The sequence below is a fragment of the Xyrauchen texanus genome, chromosome 3, assembly GCF_025860055.1.
Source record: "Xyrauchen texanus isolate HMW12.3.18 chromosome 3, RBS_HiC_50CHRs, whole genome shotgun sequence".
Lineage (NCBI taxonomy): Eukaryota > Metazoa > Chordata > Actinopteri > Cypriniformes > Catostomidae > Xyrauchen > Xyrauchen texanus.
Genome location: NC_068278.1, coordinates 59,493,756 through 59,508,090, shown reverse-complemented (window position 1 = coordinate 59,508,090; position 14,335 = coordinate 59,493,756). Strand labels below are relative to the sequence as shown.

General features: G+C 39.0%; 1 protein-coding gene across 1 annotated transcript in view; it reads left to right on the top strand.

Moving 5' to 3' along the window:
* LOC127625353 (citron rho-interacting kinase-like) overlaps window positions 1–14,335 on the top strand; it is a 115,081-nt gene that overhangs the window by 41,328 nt on the left and 59,418 nt on the right. Inside the window, exons 14-18 of the mRNA XM_052100612.1 lie at window positions 4,997–5,167; window positions 5,247–5,300; window positions 7,224–7,277; window positions 10,575–10,715; window positions 13,991–14,116. Coding sequence (XP_051956572.1) covers window positions 4,997–5,167; window positions 5,247–5,300; window positions 7,224–7,277; window positions 10,575–10,715; window positions 13,991–14,116 — 546 coding nt within the window. The remainder of the gene's footprint in view (window positions 1–4,996; window positions 5,168–5,246; window positions 5,301–7,223; window positions 7,278–10,574; window positions 10,716–13,990; window positions 14,117–14,335) is intronic.

Genomic DNA, 14,335 nt, shown 5'->3' with positions numbered 1-14,335 from the left:
TCCTTTCATTTCCTCTTTCATTTCCTCTTTTCTTTCCTTTCATTTCCTCTTTCATTTCCTCTTTCATTTCCTCTTTTCTTTAATTTTCTTTCATTTCCTCTTTTCTTTCCTTTCATTTCCTCTTTCATTTCCTCTTTCCTTTCATTTCCTCTTTCATTTCATTTTCTTTCATTTCCTCTTTCCTTTAATTTTCTTTCATTTCCTCTTTCCTTTCATTTCCTCTTTCATTTTCTTTCATTTCCTCTTTTCTTTAATTTTCTTTCATTTCCTCTTTTCTTTCCTTTCATTTCCTCTTTCATTTCCTCTTTCCTTTCATTTTCTTTAATTTCCTCTTTCCTTTCATTTCCTTTTTCATTTCCTCTTTTCTTTCCTTTCATTTCCTCTTTCCTTTCATTTTCTTTCATTTCCTCTTTCATTTCCTCTTTCCTTTCATTTCCTCTTTCATTTCCTCTTTCCTTTCATTTTCTTTCATTTCCTATTTTCTTTAATTTTCTTTCATTTCCTCTTTCATTTCCTCTTTCCTTTCATTTACTCTTTCATTTTCTTTCATTTCCTCTTTCCTTTCATTTCCTCTTTCATTTCCTCTTTTCTTTCCTTTCATTTCCTCTTTCATTTCCTCTTTTCTTTAATTTTCTTTCATTTCCTCTTTCATTTCCTCTTTTCTTTCCTTTCATTTCCTCTTTCCTTTCATTTCCTCTTTCATTTAATTTTCTGTCATTTCCTCTTTCCTTTAATTTTCTTTCATTTCCTCTTTCCTTTCATTTCCTCTTTTCTTTAATTTTCTTTCATTTCCTCTTTTCTTTCCTTTCATTTCCTCTTTCATTTCCTCTTTCCTTTCATTTTCTTTCATTTCCTATTTTCTTTCCTTTCATTTTCTTTCATTTCCTCTTTCCTTTCATTTCCTCTTTCCTTTCATTTTCTTTCATTTCCTCTTTCCTTTCATTTTCTTTCATTTCCTCTTTCCTTTCCTCTTTCCTTTCATTTCCTATTTCCTTTCCCCTTTCATTTCCTATTTCCTTTCCCCTTTCATTTCCTCTTTCCTTTCATTTCCTCTTTCCTTTCATTTCCCCTTTCCTCTTTCATTTTCCCTTTCCTCTTTCCTTTCCCCTTAAATTTCCTCTTACCTTTCCTCTTTCCTTTCATTTCCTCTTTCCTTTCATTTCCTCTTTCATTTCCCCTTTCCTCTTTCCTTTCCCCTTAAATTTCCTCTTACCTTTCCCCTTTCATTTCCTCTTTTCTTTCATTTCCTCTTTCCTTTCCCCTTAAATTTCCTCTTTCCTTTCATTTCCTCTTTCCTCTTTCCTTTCATTTCCCCTTAAATTTCCTCTTTCCTTTCCTCTTTCCTTTCATTTCCCCTTTCCTCTTTCATTTCCCCTTTCCTCTTTCCTTTCCCCTTAAATTTCCTCTTTCCTTTCATTTCCTCTTTCCTTACATTTCCTCTTTCATTTCCCCTTTCCTCTTTCCTTTCCCCTTAAATTTCCTCTTACCTTTCCCCTTTCATTTCCTCTTTTCTTTCATTTCCTCTTTCCTTTCCCCTTTAATTTCCTCTTTTCTTTCATTTCCTCTTTCCTCTTTTCTTTCATTTCCCCTTAAATTTCCTCTTTCCTTTCCTCTTTCCTTTCATTTCCTCTTTCCTCTCATTTCCTCTCATTTCATTTTCTTTCATTTCCTCTTTCATTTCATTTTCTTTCACTTCCTCTTTCCTTTCATTTCCTCTCCTTTCATTTCCTCTTTCATTTCCTCTTTCCTTTCATTTCCTCTTTCATTTCATTTTCTTTCATTTCCTCTTTTCTTTCCTTTCATTTCCTCTTTCCTTTCATTTCCTCTTTCCTTTCCTCTTTCCTTTCATTTCCTCTTTCCTCTTTCATTTCCTCTTTTCTTTAATTTTCTTTCATTTCCTCTTTTCTTTCCTTTCATTTCCTCTTTCATTTCCTCTTTCCTTTCATTTCCTCTTTCATTTCATTTTCTTTCATTTCCTCTTTCCTTTAATTTTCTTTCATTTCCTCTTCATTTCCTCTTTCCTTTCATTTCCTCTTTCCTTTCATTTCCTCTTTCATTTCCTCTTTTCTTTAATTTTCTTTCATTTCCTCTTTTCTTTCCTTTCATTTCCTCTTTCCTTTCATTTTCTTTCATTTCCTTTTTTCTTTAATTTTCTTTCATTTCCTCTTTCCTTTCATTTTGTCTTTCCTTTCGTTTCCTCTTTCCTTTCATTTCCTCTTTTCTTTAATTTTCTTTAATTTCCTCTTTTCTTTCATTTCCTCTTTCCTTTCATTTCCTCTTTCATTTCCTCTTTTCTTAAATTTTCTTTCATTTCCTCTTTCATTTCCTCTTTTCTTTAATTTCCTTTCATTTCCTCTTTCCTTTCATTTCCTCTTTTCTTTAATTTCCTTTCATTTCCTCTTTCATTTCCTCTTTTCTTTAATTTTCTTTCATTTCCTCTTTTCTTTCCTTTCATTTCCTCTTTCATTTCCTCTTTCCTTTCATTTCCTCTTTCCTTTCATTTCCCCTTTCCTCTTTCATTTTCCCTTTCCTCTTTCCTTTCCCCTTAAATTTCCTCTTACCTTTCCTCTTTCCTTTCATTTCCTCTTTCCTTTCATTTCCCCTTTCCTCTTTCCTTTCCCCTTAAATTTCCTCTTACCTTTCCCCTTTCATTTCCTCTTTTCTTTCATTTCCTCTTTCCTTTCCCCTTAAATTTCCTCTTTCCTTTCATTTCCCCTTAAATTTCCTCTTTCCTTTCCTCTTTCCTTTCATTTCCCCTTTCCTCTTTCATTTCCCCTTTCCTCTTTCCTTTCCCTTAATTTCCTCTTTCCTTTCATTTCCTCTTTCCTTTCATTTCCTCTTTCATTTCCCCTTTCCTCTTTCCTTTCCCCTTAAATTTCCTCTTACCTTTCCCCTTTCATTTCCTCTTTTCTTTCATTTCCTCTTTCCTTTCCCCTTTCATTTCCTCTTTTCTTTCATTTCCTCTTTCCTCTTTTCTTTCATTTCCCCTTAAATTTCCTCTTTCCTTTCCTCTTTCCTTTCATTTCCTCTTTCCTCTCATTTCCTCTCATTTCATTTTCTTTCATTTCCTCTTTCATTTCATTTTCTTTCACTTCCTCTTTCCTTTCATTTCCTCTCCTTTCATTTCCTCTTTCATTTCCTCTTTCCTTTCATTTCCTCTTTCATTTCATTTTCTTTCATTTCCTCTTTTCTTTCCTTTCATTTCCTCTTTCCTTTCATTTCCTCTTTCCTTTCCTCTTTCCTTTCATTTCCTCTTTCCTCTTTCATTTCCTCTTTTCTTTAATTTTCTTTCATTTCCTCTTTTCTTTCATTTCCTCTTTCCTTTCATTTCCTCTTTCATTTCATTTTCTTTCATTTCCTCTTTCCTTTAATTTTCTTTCATTTCCTCTTCATTTCCTCTTTCCTTTCATTTCCTCTTTCCTTTCATTTCCTCTTTCATTTCCTCTTTTCTTTAATTTTCTTTCATTTCCTCTTTTCTTTCCTTTCATTTCCTCTTTCCTTTCATTTTCTTTCATTTCCTTTTTTCTTTAATTTTCTTTCATTTCCTCTTTCATTTCATTTCCTCTTTCCTTTCATTTTGTCTTTCCTTTCGTTTCCTCTTTCCTTTCATTTCCTCTTTTCTTTAATTTTCTTTAATTTCCTCTTTTCTTTCATTTCCTCTTTCCTTTCATTTCCTCTTTCATTTCCTCTTTTCTTAAATTTTCTTTCATTTCCTCTTTCATTTCCTCTTTTCTTTAATTTCATTTCCTCTTTCCTTTCATTTCCTCTTTCATTTCCTCTTTTCTTTAATTTCCTTTCATTTCCTCTTTCATTTCCTCTTTTCTTTAATTTTCTTTCATTTCCTCTTTTCTTTCCTTTCATTTCCTCTTTCATTTCCTCTTTCCTTTCATTTCCTCTTTCATTTCATTTTCTTTCATTTCCTCTTTCCTTTAATTTTCTTTCATTTCCTCTTTCCTTTCATTTCCTCTTTCATTTTCTTTCATTTCCTCTTTCCTTTCATTTCCTCTTTCATTTCCTCTTTTCTTTCCTTTCATTTCCTCTTTCATTTCCTCTTTCATTTCCTCTTTTCTTTAATTTTCTTTCATTTCCTCTTTTCTTTCCTTTCATTTCCTCTTTCATTTCCTCTTTCCTTTCATTTTCTTTCATTTCCTATTTTCTTTCCTTTCATTTTCTTTCATTTCCTCTTTCCTTTCCTTTCATTTCCTCTTTCCTTTCATTTTCTTTCATTTCCTCTTTTCTTTCCTTTCATTTCCTCTTTCATTTAATTTTCTTTCATTTCCTCTTTTCTTTCCTTTCATTTCCTCTTTCATTTAATTTTCTTTCATTTCCTCTTTTCTTTACTTTCATTTCCTCTTTCCTTTCATTTCAAATGATAGGAAAGAGGAAATCAAAGGAAAGGAAAGAGAAAAAGGAAAGAATTGCTTAAAGTGGCAGATCAAACAAAACTACAGAGGAAAAGAGGTTTCTTACCTTATAGCGAAGCCAAAATACAACGTCCACGCATGTATACGAAGGGTTGCATTTCGTATTTTGTACAATGTAAAGTGTCAAAATCGGTTAAATTTAACTAGTGACTCTCGTTGTTTTGTTTGATTTGACCAATTTTTTTATTTGAAAAAGGAAATTTCCTTTTTCTCTTTCCTTTCATTTCCTCTTTTCTTTCCTTTAATTTCATTTCCTTTTCTCTTTCCTTTCTCCCTTTCCAAACACAAACCATTTCCTTTCAGCCTTAAAAAGATCAAATTAGACTGATTCAGATATTTCCCACAGACCTCAAGACTCGGCACAATTAACCTCTGGTTTGATCTCTCGGCTTTCAGCCAGTAATCTTTCATTATATTTCAGTCTCTCTCTGTAGCCACTAGTTTAATTCTTTAATGTGTTTCACTCGTTTAAATCCTCATGAAGTCTCCAGGCTGTTGTCAGCATGTCATTTCACACTAACGTGATTATATAACTGTAAATGATTGACCTGTGTGTGTGTGTGTGTGTTCAGGAGTATCACGCTCAGTTGGAGGAGATGCAGGTGACCATCAGACAGCTGGAGGAGGATCTGTCCGCCGCTCGCCGCCGCAGCGATCTGTACGAGAGCGAGCTACGAGAGTCACGACTGACCAGTGAAGAACTGAAGAGGAAAGCTGCGGAATACCAGCAGAGGATCCAGAAGGTTTGTGTGTGATTGGTTGAGATTGTCGCTGTATAGTGTTGTCCCGTGAGTTAAAGCGTTGTTATATGTTGTGTTTCAGGCAAAGGAGCAGGGCAAAGCTGAGGTGGAGGAAGTGTTGTCTAAACTGGAGAAGGTGAATGAATCGGTCAAACACGTGATCACTCGTTCATTTCAGACCAATTCGAGTCATTTACAACAATCTGCAGAACCAATGAAGCCATGCCACAGAGAGTCTCTTTCCTTCTCCCTTTCCTTTCCTTCTCTCTTTCCTTTCCTTCTCTCTTTCCTTTCCTTCTCTCTTCCCTTTCCTTCTCTCTTCCCTTTCCTTCTCTCTTCCCTTTCCTTCTCCCTTTCCTTTCCTTCTCCCTTTCCTTCTCCCTTCCCTTTCCTTCTCCCTTTCCTTTCCTTCTCTCTTCCCTTTCCTTCTCCCTTTCCTTCTCCCTTCCCTTTCCTTCTCCCTTTCCTTTCCTTCTCCCTTTCCTTCTCCCTTCCCTTTCCTTCTCCCTTTCCTTTCCTTCTCCCTTTCCTTCTCCCTTTCCTTTCCTTCTCTCTTCCCTTTCCTTCTCCCTTTCCTTTCCTTCTCCCTTTCCTTTCCTTCTGCCTTTCCTTTCCTTCTCTCTTCCCTTTCCTTCTCCCTTTCCTTTCCTTTCCTTTCCTTCTCCCTTTCCTTTCTTTTCCTTCTCCCTTTCCTTCTCCCTATCCTTTCTTTTCCTTCTCCCTTTCCTTTCCTTCTCCCTTTCCTTTTCCTTTCATTTCCCTTCCTTTCCTTCTCCCTTTCCTTTCCTTCTCCCTTTCCTTTCCTTCTCCCTTTCCTTTCCTTCGCACCCTTTCCTTTTCCTTTCATTTCCTTTCCTTTTCCCTTCCTTTCCTTTCCTTCTCCCTTTCCTTTCCTTCTCCCTTTCCTTTTCTTCTCCCTTTCCTTTTCTTCTCCCTTTCCTTTCCTTCTCCCTTTCCTTTTCCTTTCCTTCTCCCTTTCCTTTCCTTCTCCCTTTCCTTTTCCTTTCCTTCTCCCTTTCCTTTCCTTTCCTTCTCCCTTTCCTTTTCCTTTCCTTCTCCCTTTCCTTTCCTTCTCCCTTTCCTTTTCCTTTCCTTCTCCTTTTCCTTTCCTTCTCCCTTTCCTTTCCTTCTCCCTTTCCTTTTCCTTTCCTTTCCTTCTCCCTTTCCTTCTCCCTTTCCTTCTCCCTTTCCTTTCCTTCTCCCTTTCCTTTTCCTTTCCTTTCCTTCTCCCTTTCCTTTCCTTCTCCCTTTCCTTTTCCTTTCCTTTCCTTCTCCCTTTTCCTTTCCTTCTCCCTTTCCTTTTCCTTTCATTTCCTTTCCCTTTCCTTTCCTTCTCCCTTTCCTTTTCCTTTCCTTCTCCCTTTCCTTCTCCCTTTCCTTTTCCTTTCCTTCTCCCTTTCCTTTCCTTCTCCCTTTCCTTTTCCTTTCCTTTCCTTCTCCCTTTGCTTCCTTTTCCTTTTTTCACTTCTCTTTTCCTTTCTTTTCATTTCCTTCATTTATTTTTCTCATCTCTTCCTTTCCCATCCCTTTACTTTTAATTTCCTTTTTCTTTCCATTTCTTTTCCTTAAATTCCCTTCCCTTAATTTATTTTCCTTTCTGTTCTTTTCCATTTCTTTTCTTTCCTTTTCCCATTCCTTCAATTCCCATTTTTTTATTTATTTTAATTTCCATTCCTTTTACTTTCTTTTCCATTTTCCCTTTTATCATTTTCCTTCACTTCCCTTTTCCCCTTTTTCTTTCTGTTGTTTATCTTTTCTCTCCCTTCTTTTCCCAGTGTTTCCCACAGGACGTTGTGAGACCCTCTATAGTGTTCTGGCCGGATGCTCCCTCAGAAGACAATGCTGTACATTTAAGAGCAATATTAAGAAACTAGATCAAAGAACTTTGTGCTCTTATAAACAATGTTGTGCTGTAGTCGTAGATGGCCACATCCACCCCTTAAATTCAGGGAGTACATTAGAGTGTGTGTGATGTCCAAGCCTGCGTGTATTTATATTTATATTTGTAGTTGTAGAATTTCCCTCTGTGTCTGATGTTCTGAGATCTTCTGTGTTTCAGACAAATGCAGAACAGCAGATGAAGATTCAAGAGCTGCAGGAGAAACTCTCAAAGGCACGTACACTGATCCAGAGTCAGTAACAAACACTGAGTTATCTCAGATCTGATCTGTGTTCAGATACAAGTGAAGATGGGACATTATAATATCGGAGTATTAATATAGAATTCAGATGATGTGTGGCATATATCGGCTTTGAGTGTAGCTCAACCAATTTAAGAGCCACAATTATAAACTTTATTATGTTTAAATGTATATGTTTGTTTGTATGTATGTATATACATTGTGTTCTCTTGCACTGGAAGCTTCTGGCACAGGGACAAATTCCTTGTGTGAGTGTGTGCGAGAGTGTGCATGTGTGTGCGAGAGTGTGCATGTGTGTGCGAGTGAGTGCGTGTGTGTGTGTGTCGAGAGAGTGCGTGTGTGTGTGTGCGAGAGAGTGCGTGTGTGTGTGTGCGAGAGAGTGCGTGTGTGTGTGTGTGCGAGAGAGTGCGTGTGTGTGTGTGTGTGTGTGTGTGTGCGTGCGAGTGAGTGCATGTGTGTGTGTGCGAGTGCGTGCGAGTGAGTGCATGTATGTGTGTGCGAGAGAGTGCGTGTGTGTGTGTGTGTGTGTGCGAGAGAGTGCGTGTGTGTGTGTGTGTGCGTGCGAGTGAGTGCATGTGTGTGTGCGAGAGTGTGCAAGAGTGTGCGTGTGTGTGCGAGTGCGTGTGTGTGTGTGCGAGTGCGTGTGTGTGTGTGCGAGTGCGTGTGTGTGTGTACGAGAGAGTGTGTGTGTGCGTGCGAGAGAGTGCGTGTGTGTGTGTGCGAGAGAGTGCGTGTGTGTGTGTGTGTGCGTGCGAGTGAGTGCATGTGTGTGTGCGAGAGTGTGCAAGAGTGTGCGTGTGTGTGCGAGTGCGTGTGTGTGTGTGCGAGAGAGTGCGTGTGTGCAAGTGCGAGAGAGTGCGTGTGTGCAAGTGCGAGAGAGTGCGTGTGTGCAAGTGCGAGAGAGTGAGTGTGTGCAAGTGCGAGAGAGTGCGTGTGTGCAAGTGCGAGAGAGTGTGTGTGTGTGCAAGTGCGAGAGTGTGTGTGTGTGTGTGCAAGTGCGAGAGTGTGTGTGTGTGTGTGCAAGTGCGAGAGAGTGTGTGTGTGTGTGCAAGTGCGAGAGTGTGTGTGTGCGAGAGAGTGTGTGTGTGTGTGTGCGAGTGTGCGTGTGTGTGCGTGTAAGTGCAAGAGTGTGTGTGTGCGAGAGTGTGTGTGTGTGTGTGTGCAAGTGCGAGAGTGTGTGTGTGTGTGTGCAAGTGCGAGAGTGTGTGTGTGTGTGCAAGTGCGAGAGAGTGTGTGTGTGTAAGTGCAAGAGTGTGTGTGTGCGAGAGAGTGTGTGTGTGTGTGTGCGAGTGTGCGTGTGTGTGCGTGTAAGTGCAAGAGTGTGTGTGTGCGAGAGAGTGTGTGTGTGTGTGTGCAAGTGCGAGAGTGTGTGTGTGTGTGTGCAAGTGCGAGAGGTGTGTGTGTGTGTGTGCAAGTGCGAGAGTGTGTGTGTGTGTGTGCAAGTGCGAGAGTGTGTGTGTGTGTGCAAGTGCGAGAGAGTGTGTGTGTGTGCAAGTGCGAGAGAGTGTGTGTGTGTGTGTGCAAGTGCGAGAGTGTGTGTGTGTGTGCAAGTGCGAGAGAGTGTGTGTGTGTAAGTGCAAGAGTGTGTGTGTGCGAGAGAGTGTGCGTGTGTGTAAGTGCAAGAGTGTGTGTGTGCGAGAGAGTGTGAGTGTGCGTGCGTGTAAGTGCAAGAGTGTGTGTGTGCGAGAGAGTGTGCGTGTGTGTAAGTGCAAGAGTGTGTGTGTGCGAGAGAGTGTGTGTGTGTGTAAGTGCAAGAGTGTGTGTGTGCGAGAGAGTGTGCGTGTGTGTAAGTGCAAGAGTGTGTGTGTGCGAGAGAGTGTGTGTGTGTGTAAGTGCAAGAGTGTGTGTGTGCGAGAGAGTGTGCGTGTGTGTAAGTGCAAGAGTGTGTGTGTGCGAGAGAGTGTGCAGGTGTGTGTGCGCGCGAGTGTGTGTGCGCGCGAGTGTGTGTGTGTGTGCGTGCGAGAGAGTGTGCGTGTGTAAGTGCAAAAGTGTGTGTGTGTGCGAGAGTGTGTGTGTGTGTGTGCGAGAGAGTGTGCGTGTGTAAGTGCAAAAGTGTGTGTGCGTGCGAGAGAGTGTGCGTGTGTAAGTGCAAAAGTGTGTGTGTGTGCGAGAGTGTGTGTGTGTGTGTGCGAGAGAGTGTGCGTGTGTAAGTGCAAAAGTGTGTGTGCGTGCGAGAGAGTGTGCGTGTGTAAGTGCAAAAGTGTGTGTGTGTGCGAGAGTGTGTGTGTGTGTGTGCGAGAGAGTGTGCGTGTGTGTAAGTGCAAGAGTGTGTGTGTGCGCGTGAGTGTGCGTGTGTGTAAGTGCAAGAGTGTGTGTGTGCGCGCGCGTGAGTGTGTGTGTGTGTGTGTGTGTGTGTGTGTGTGTAAACATACTGATCCTGATTATTATAAATATAAATTTTAAAATATTATAACTAATTATTATTTTATATTATGTTATATTTAATAATATAATATTACAAATAAATGATGCTATATTCTATTATGTTCTGTTATTTTTATTATACTAATAATTATAAACTTTATATTATTATTTTTATATTTATAAATATTTTATATTATGATAAATTATATTATATTTAATTATATAATATTAAAAATATATGTGTTGATGTGTTGTATTATTGTGTATAATGTTATATATATTATTATAATCTGTTATATAATGTTTTATTATACTATAAATATAAACTTTATAATAATATAACTAATTATTATTTTATTTAACTATATATTGTATTAAAAATAAATTGTTATTATTTTGTATTATGTTATATAATGTTTTATTATACTAATAATTATAAAATTTATAATATTATAACTAATAATTATTTTATATTAGGTTATATTATATTTAATTATATATGTTATATTAAAAATAAATTATGCTGTATTCTATTATGTTATATTATACTATAAATATAAACTTTATAATATTATAACTTATTATTATCTTATAATATAGGATTAATATTTATATAATATATAATATATCATACAATATAACATAATAATTAGTTATAATATATTAAGTTTATAATTCTAATATAATAAAACATTAAATAACATAATATACGCCACACATCATTGCTTGTTATCTGCAGACTTTTTTGGGGGGTATAATAATTATTATTAATAGATTACATTTTTTATTAAATATTGATGTATTTTTTCATATTGCTGTCTCCATGATTTAAAAGCAAACGTTTATGTCACCAAAAATGAGTCGTATAAAGTGTCTTTGGTTATGTTTGACCTTTGACCCTGCAGGCGGTGAAGGCGAGCACCGAGGCCACAGATCTGCTGCAGAACATCCGTCAGGCCAAAGAGAGTCTGGAGAGAGACCTTGAACGTCTGCGCAGTAAATCTGACCCCAGTGACACGCTGCGCAGAGGCCTCCGAGAGGCCGAGGTAAACCCGGCGGCTTTCGTTAACTAGTGCGCGAGTGATTACACGTTTAACGATGACAGATATTTACCCAAAACTCACTCAAGAATGTTTGAAAACATGAAACAACATTTCTGTTTTGTAACGTGTGTTCATCAAAGATACATTTGTCTCTATATGTTATTACGCGCTCTTTTTCCCTCAACCGAAAAACCTCTGTGAGGCGTTCGCTGAACTGACGCGTTTCTTAAAGAGACAGTACCGCTTTAGCAGCTGAAAAACTACTTAAAGGAATATTCCGGGTTCAATACAAGTTAAGCTCAATCAACAGCATTTGTGTCATAATGTTGATTACCACAAATTATTCCGACTCATTCCTCATTTTATTTAAAAAAAAAGTAAAAAAATACAAAACAATGGAACCGAATTGAATGGGACCAAACCCGAAAACGTTAAAATACTCACGGTTTCAAAAGTAAAGACACAACATGTGTGTTAACATGATTTTAGTGTCATTAAATCACTTAATGCATCTGCGTAAAGTTATAGGCAATTTTACAACTTCGTTGCCATGACGATGTAATGTCAACAAACACTAAAACCCTAAAATGACTAGCTCGGATGGGCCCGTGAGGGAAACAAATAATTGTCAAAATATTGACCAGCACATTATAGGTGTCGTTTGAAAGTTTAGATGCTCTACTTTCCAATGCATGTAGACATTATGAGCAAAACTGAACAAGTGCTTTGAAATCTGTAGATAAATCAGAAGTGTTACATTTGATCATCTATTTAAAAAAAATTGCATTGTACGTATTATTGCAATCAAAGTATAAAAACATCAAACTGATCAAATATTCATGTGTCATATGTCGTTGGAAAGATCTTAAAGAGTAAAATACAACCAGACTATTTGTTTTACTCACAGACACAAATATAGCCGCGTTTTTGCCACGTTTTTGCTTGTAACTTAATGAAAAATAAACTGAACATAAAATATCACATATGATTATTTAGAGTCGGTGATTATCTTTCAATGGAGTCCACTCACAAGATAATCAGATGTATAGATCATTAGATAATCCACATGAAGCACAATGTTACATATGATCACCAGGAGATGGCGCCAAATACACGACACAGACTCAATGATGACTCAAATGACACAGAATGAAACTCATTCTGTGAAATCTCATGACTAAAATCATGTGTGCATGCTATGCAAACCTTTAGTCATTGTTGTGTTTGCATGTGTAATTAGTTCTTATGTACAATTATTATCTTTTATTTGTTTGGAGATGTTTTTGGACACTATGATCAATTATATTTGTAATGTTGTAACTTTTGATCGCTTTGTCGTATCAACACAAACATGTTCTCAGATACAGTCGACATGATCGGGAACAAAACAAAAGCAGTTTTTCAGAGCCACTTTATTTACACCCAAAGATATAAAATGTTAAATAAAATTACATTTATTGACTTGATCCTCTTTGTTTATATTGTCGAGTTTTAAGCCTTTAATTTTGTGTATTGTAAACAGCACATCTTTAAAAACACCTTCAGAGGTTAAAGGGTTAAACCACTTTACAGCTCAAATAACACTCGCGTTTTAACAGAAGAATGAATGAAAAGAATAAACCTTTAAACTCTCACTGTAATTCATATTTGTGCTGTTTTTAAAGAAAAGTGAGGCGATGAAATACATTCTTGTGGTGATCGTCATTATAACACACATGCTGCTGATTGATCTTGTATTGAACCCAGAAAATGACTTTAAAGCTCCTGGATTTATTGACTGATGCCTGACTGAGCTCAGATCGATCATCCTCTCATTGCTGTTATGCGTCACAATGTCGCTTTTATATGTTTCTTATTATTGTAAATTGTTTGAAAAGTGAAGAACATGTGCTTGAATGTCATGAAAAATGATCATAATGCCCAAAATAATAATGGCCTATAAGTTTGCATATTTTTATTTATGCAAAATTGTATTAATCTGTTCTTGACCATTTTTGTGAGATACTCCAGGAGTACTGAACCTGTGTGTGTGTGTGTGTGTGTGTGTGTGTGTGTGTGTGTGTGTGTGTGTGTGTGTGTGTGTGCGTGTGTGCGTGTGTATGTGTTTGTGTGCGTGCGTGTTTGTGTGTGCGTGCGTTTGTGTGTGCGTGCGTGTTTGTGTGTGCGTGTTTGTGTATGTGTGTGTGTGTTTGTTTGTGTGCGCGTGTGTGTTTGTTTCTGTGTGCGTGTTTGTGTGTGTGTGTTTGTTTGTGTACGCCTGTTTGTGTGCGCGTGTGTGTTTGTTTTTGTGCGCGTGTGTTTGTGTGCGTGCGTGTTTGTGTGCGCGTGTGTTTGTGTGTGTGCGCGTGTGTGTGTTTGTTTCTGTGTGCGTGTTTGTGTGTGTGTGATTGTTTGTGTGCGCCTGTTTGTGTGCGCGTGTGTGTTTGTTTTTGTGCGCGTGTGTGTGTGTGTGTGTCGCGCATGCGCGTGTGTGTGTGTGTGTGTTTGTGCCCGTGTGTGTGTGTGTTTGTGCCCGTGTGTGTGTGTGTTTGTGCGCGTGTGTGTGTGTGCGCGCGTGTGTTTGTTTGTGTTTGTGCCCGTGTGTGTGTTTGTGCGCGTGTGTGTGTTTGTGCGCATCTGTGTGTGTGTGTGTGCGCGTGTGTGTCTGTGCGCGTGTGTTTGTGCCCGTGCGTGCATGTGTGTTTTTGTGCCCGTGTGTGTGTGTGTTTGTGTGTGTTTGTGCGCGTGTGTGTGTGTGTTTGTGCCCGTGTGTGTGCACGTGTGTGTGTGTTTGTGCCCGTGTGTGTGTGTGTGTGTGTGTGTTTGTGCGCGTGTGTGTGTGTGTGTTTGTGCCCGTGTGTGTGCACGTGTGTGTGTGTTTGTGCCCGTGTGTGTGTGTGTGTGTGTGTGTGTGTTTGTGCCCGTGTGTGTGCACGTGTGTGTGTGTGTTTGTGCCCGTGTGTGTGTGTGTGTGTGTGTTTGTGCGCGTGTGTGTGTTTGTGCCCGTGTGTGTGCACGTGTGTGTGTGTTTGTGCGCGTGTGTGTGTGTGTGTGTTTGTGCGCGTGTGTGTGTTTGTGCCCGTGTGTGTGCACGTGTGTGTGTGTTTGTGCCCGTGTGTGTGTGTGTGTGTGTGTTTGTGCGCGTGTGTGTGTTTGTGCCCGTGTGTGTGCACGTGTGTGTGTGTTTGTGCGCGTGTGTGTGTGTGTGTGTGTGTGTGTGTGTGTGTTTGTGCCCGTGCGTGTGCGCGTGTGTGCGTGTGTGTGTGTGTTTGTGCGCGTGTGTGTGCGCGTGTGCTCAGGAGGGCAGAAAGACGTTGGAGAATCAGGTGAAGCGTCTTGAGATGGTGGAGCGGCGAGAGAATAAACTGAAGGACGACATCCAGACCAAATCCCACCAGATTCAACAGATGGCCGAGAAGATACTGGTGAGCAAGACGGATAAGTCGAGCATGGATTAAACTTATAACACGCCTCCTTAACCAGCTGACCTGCAACCACTCCTCACACACACACACACACACACACACACAGATTTATCTCCACTTCACTCTTCACGACTCTTCACACCATTTTCAGTGTCTCGTCTCAGTTTTGTACAGATTAACACTTTACAACAGATTGATGCTTCACTCACACAATGTCCC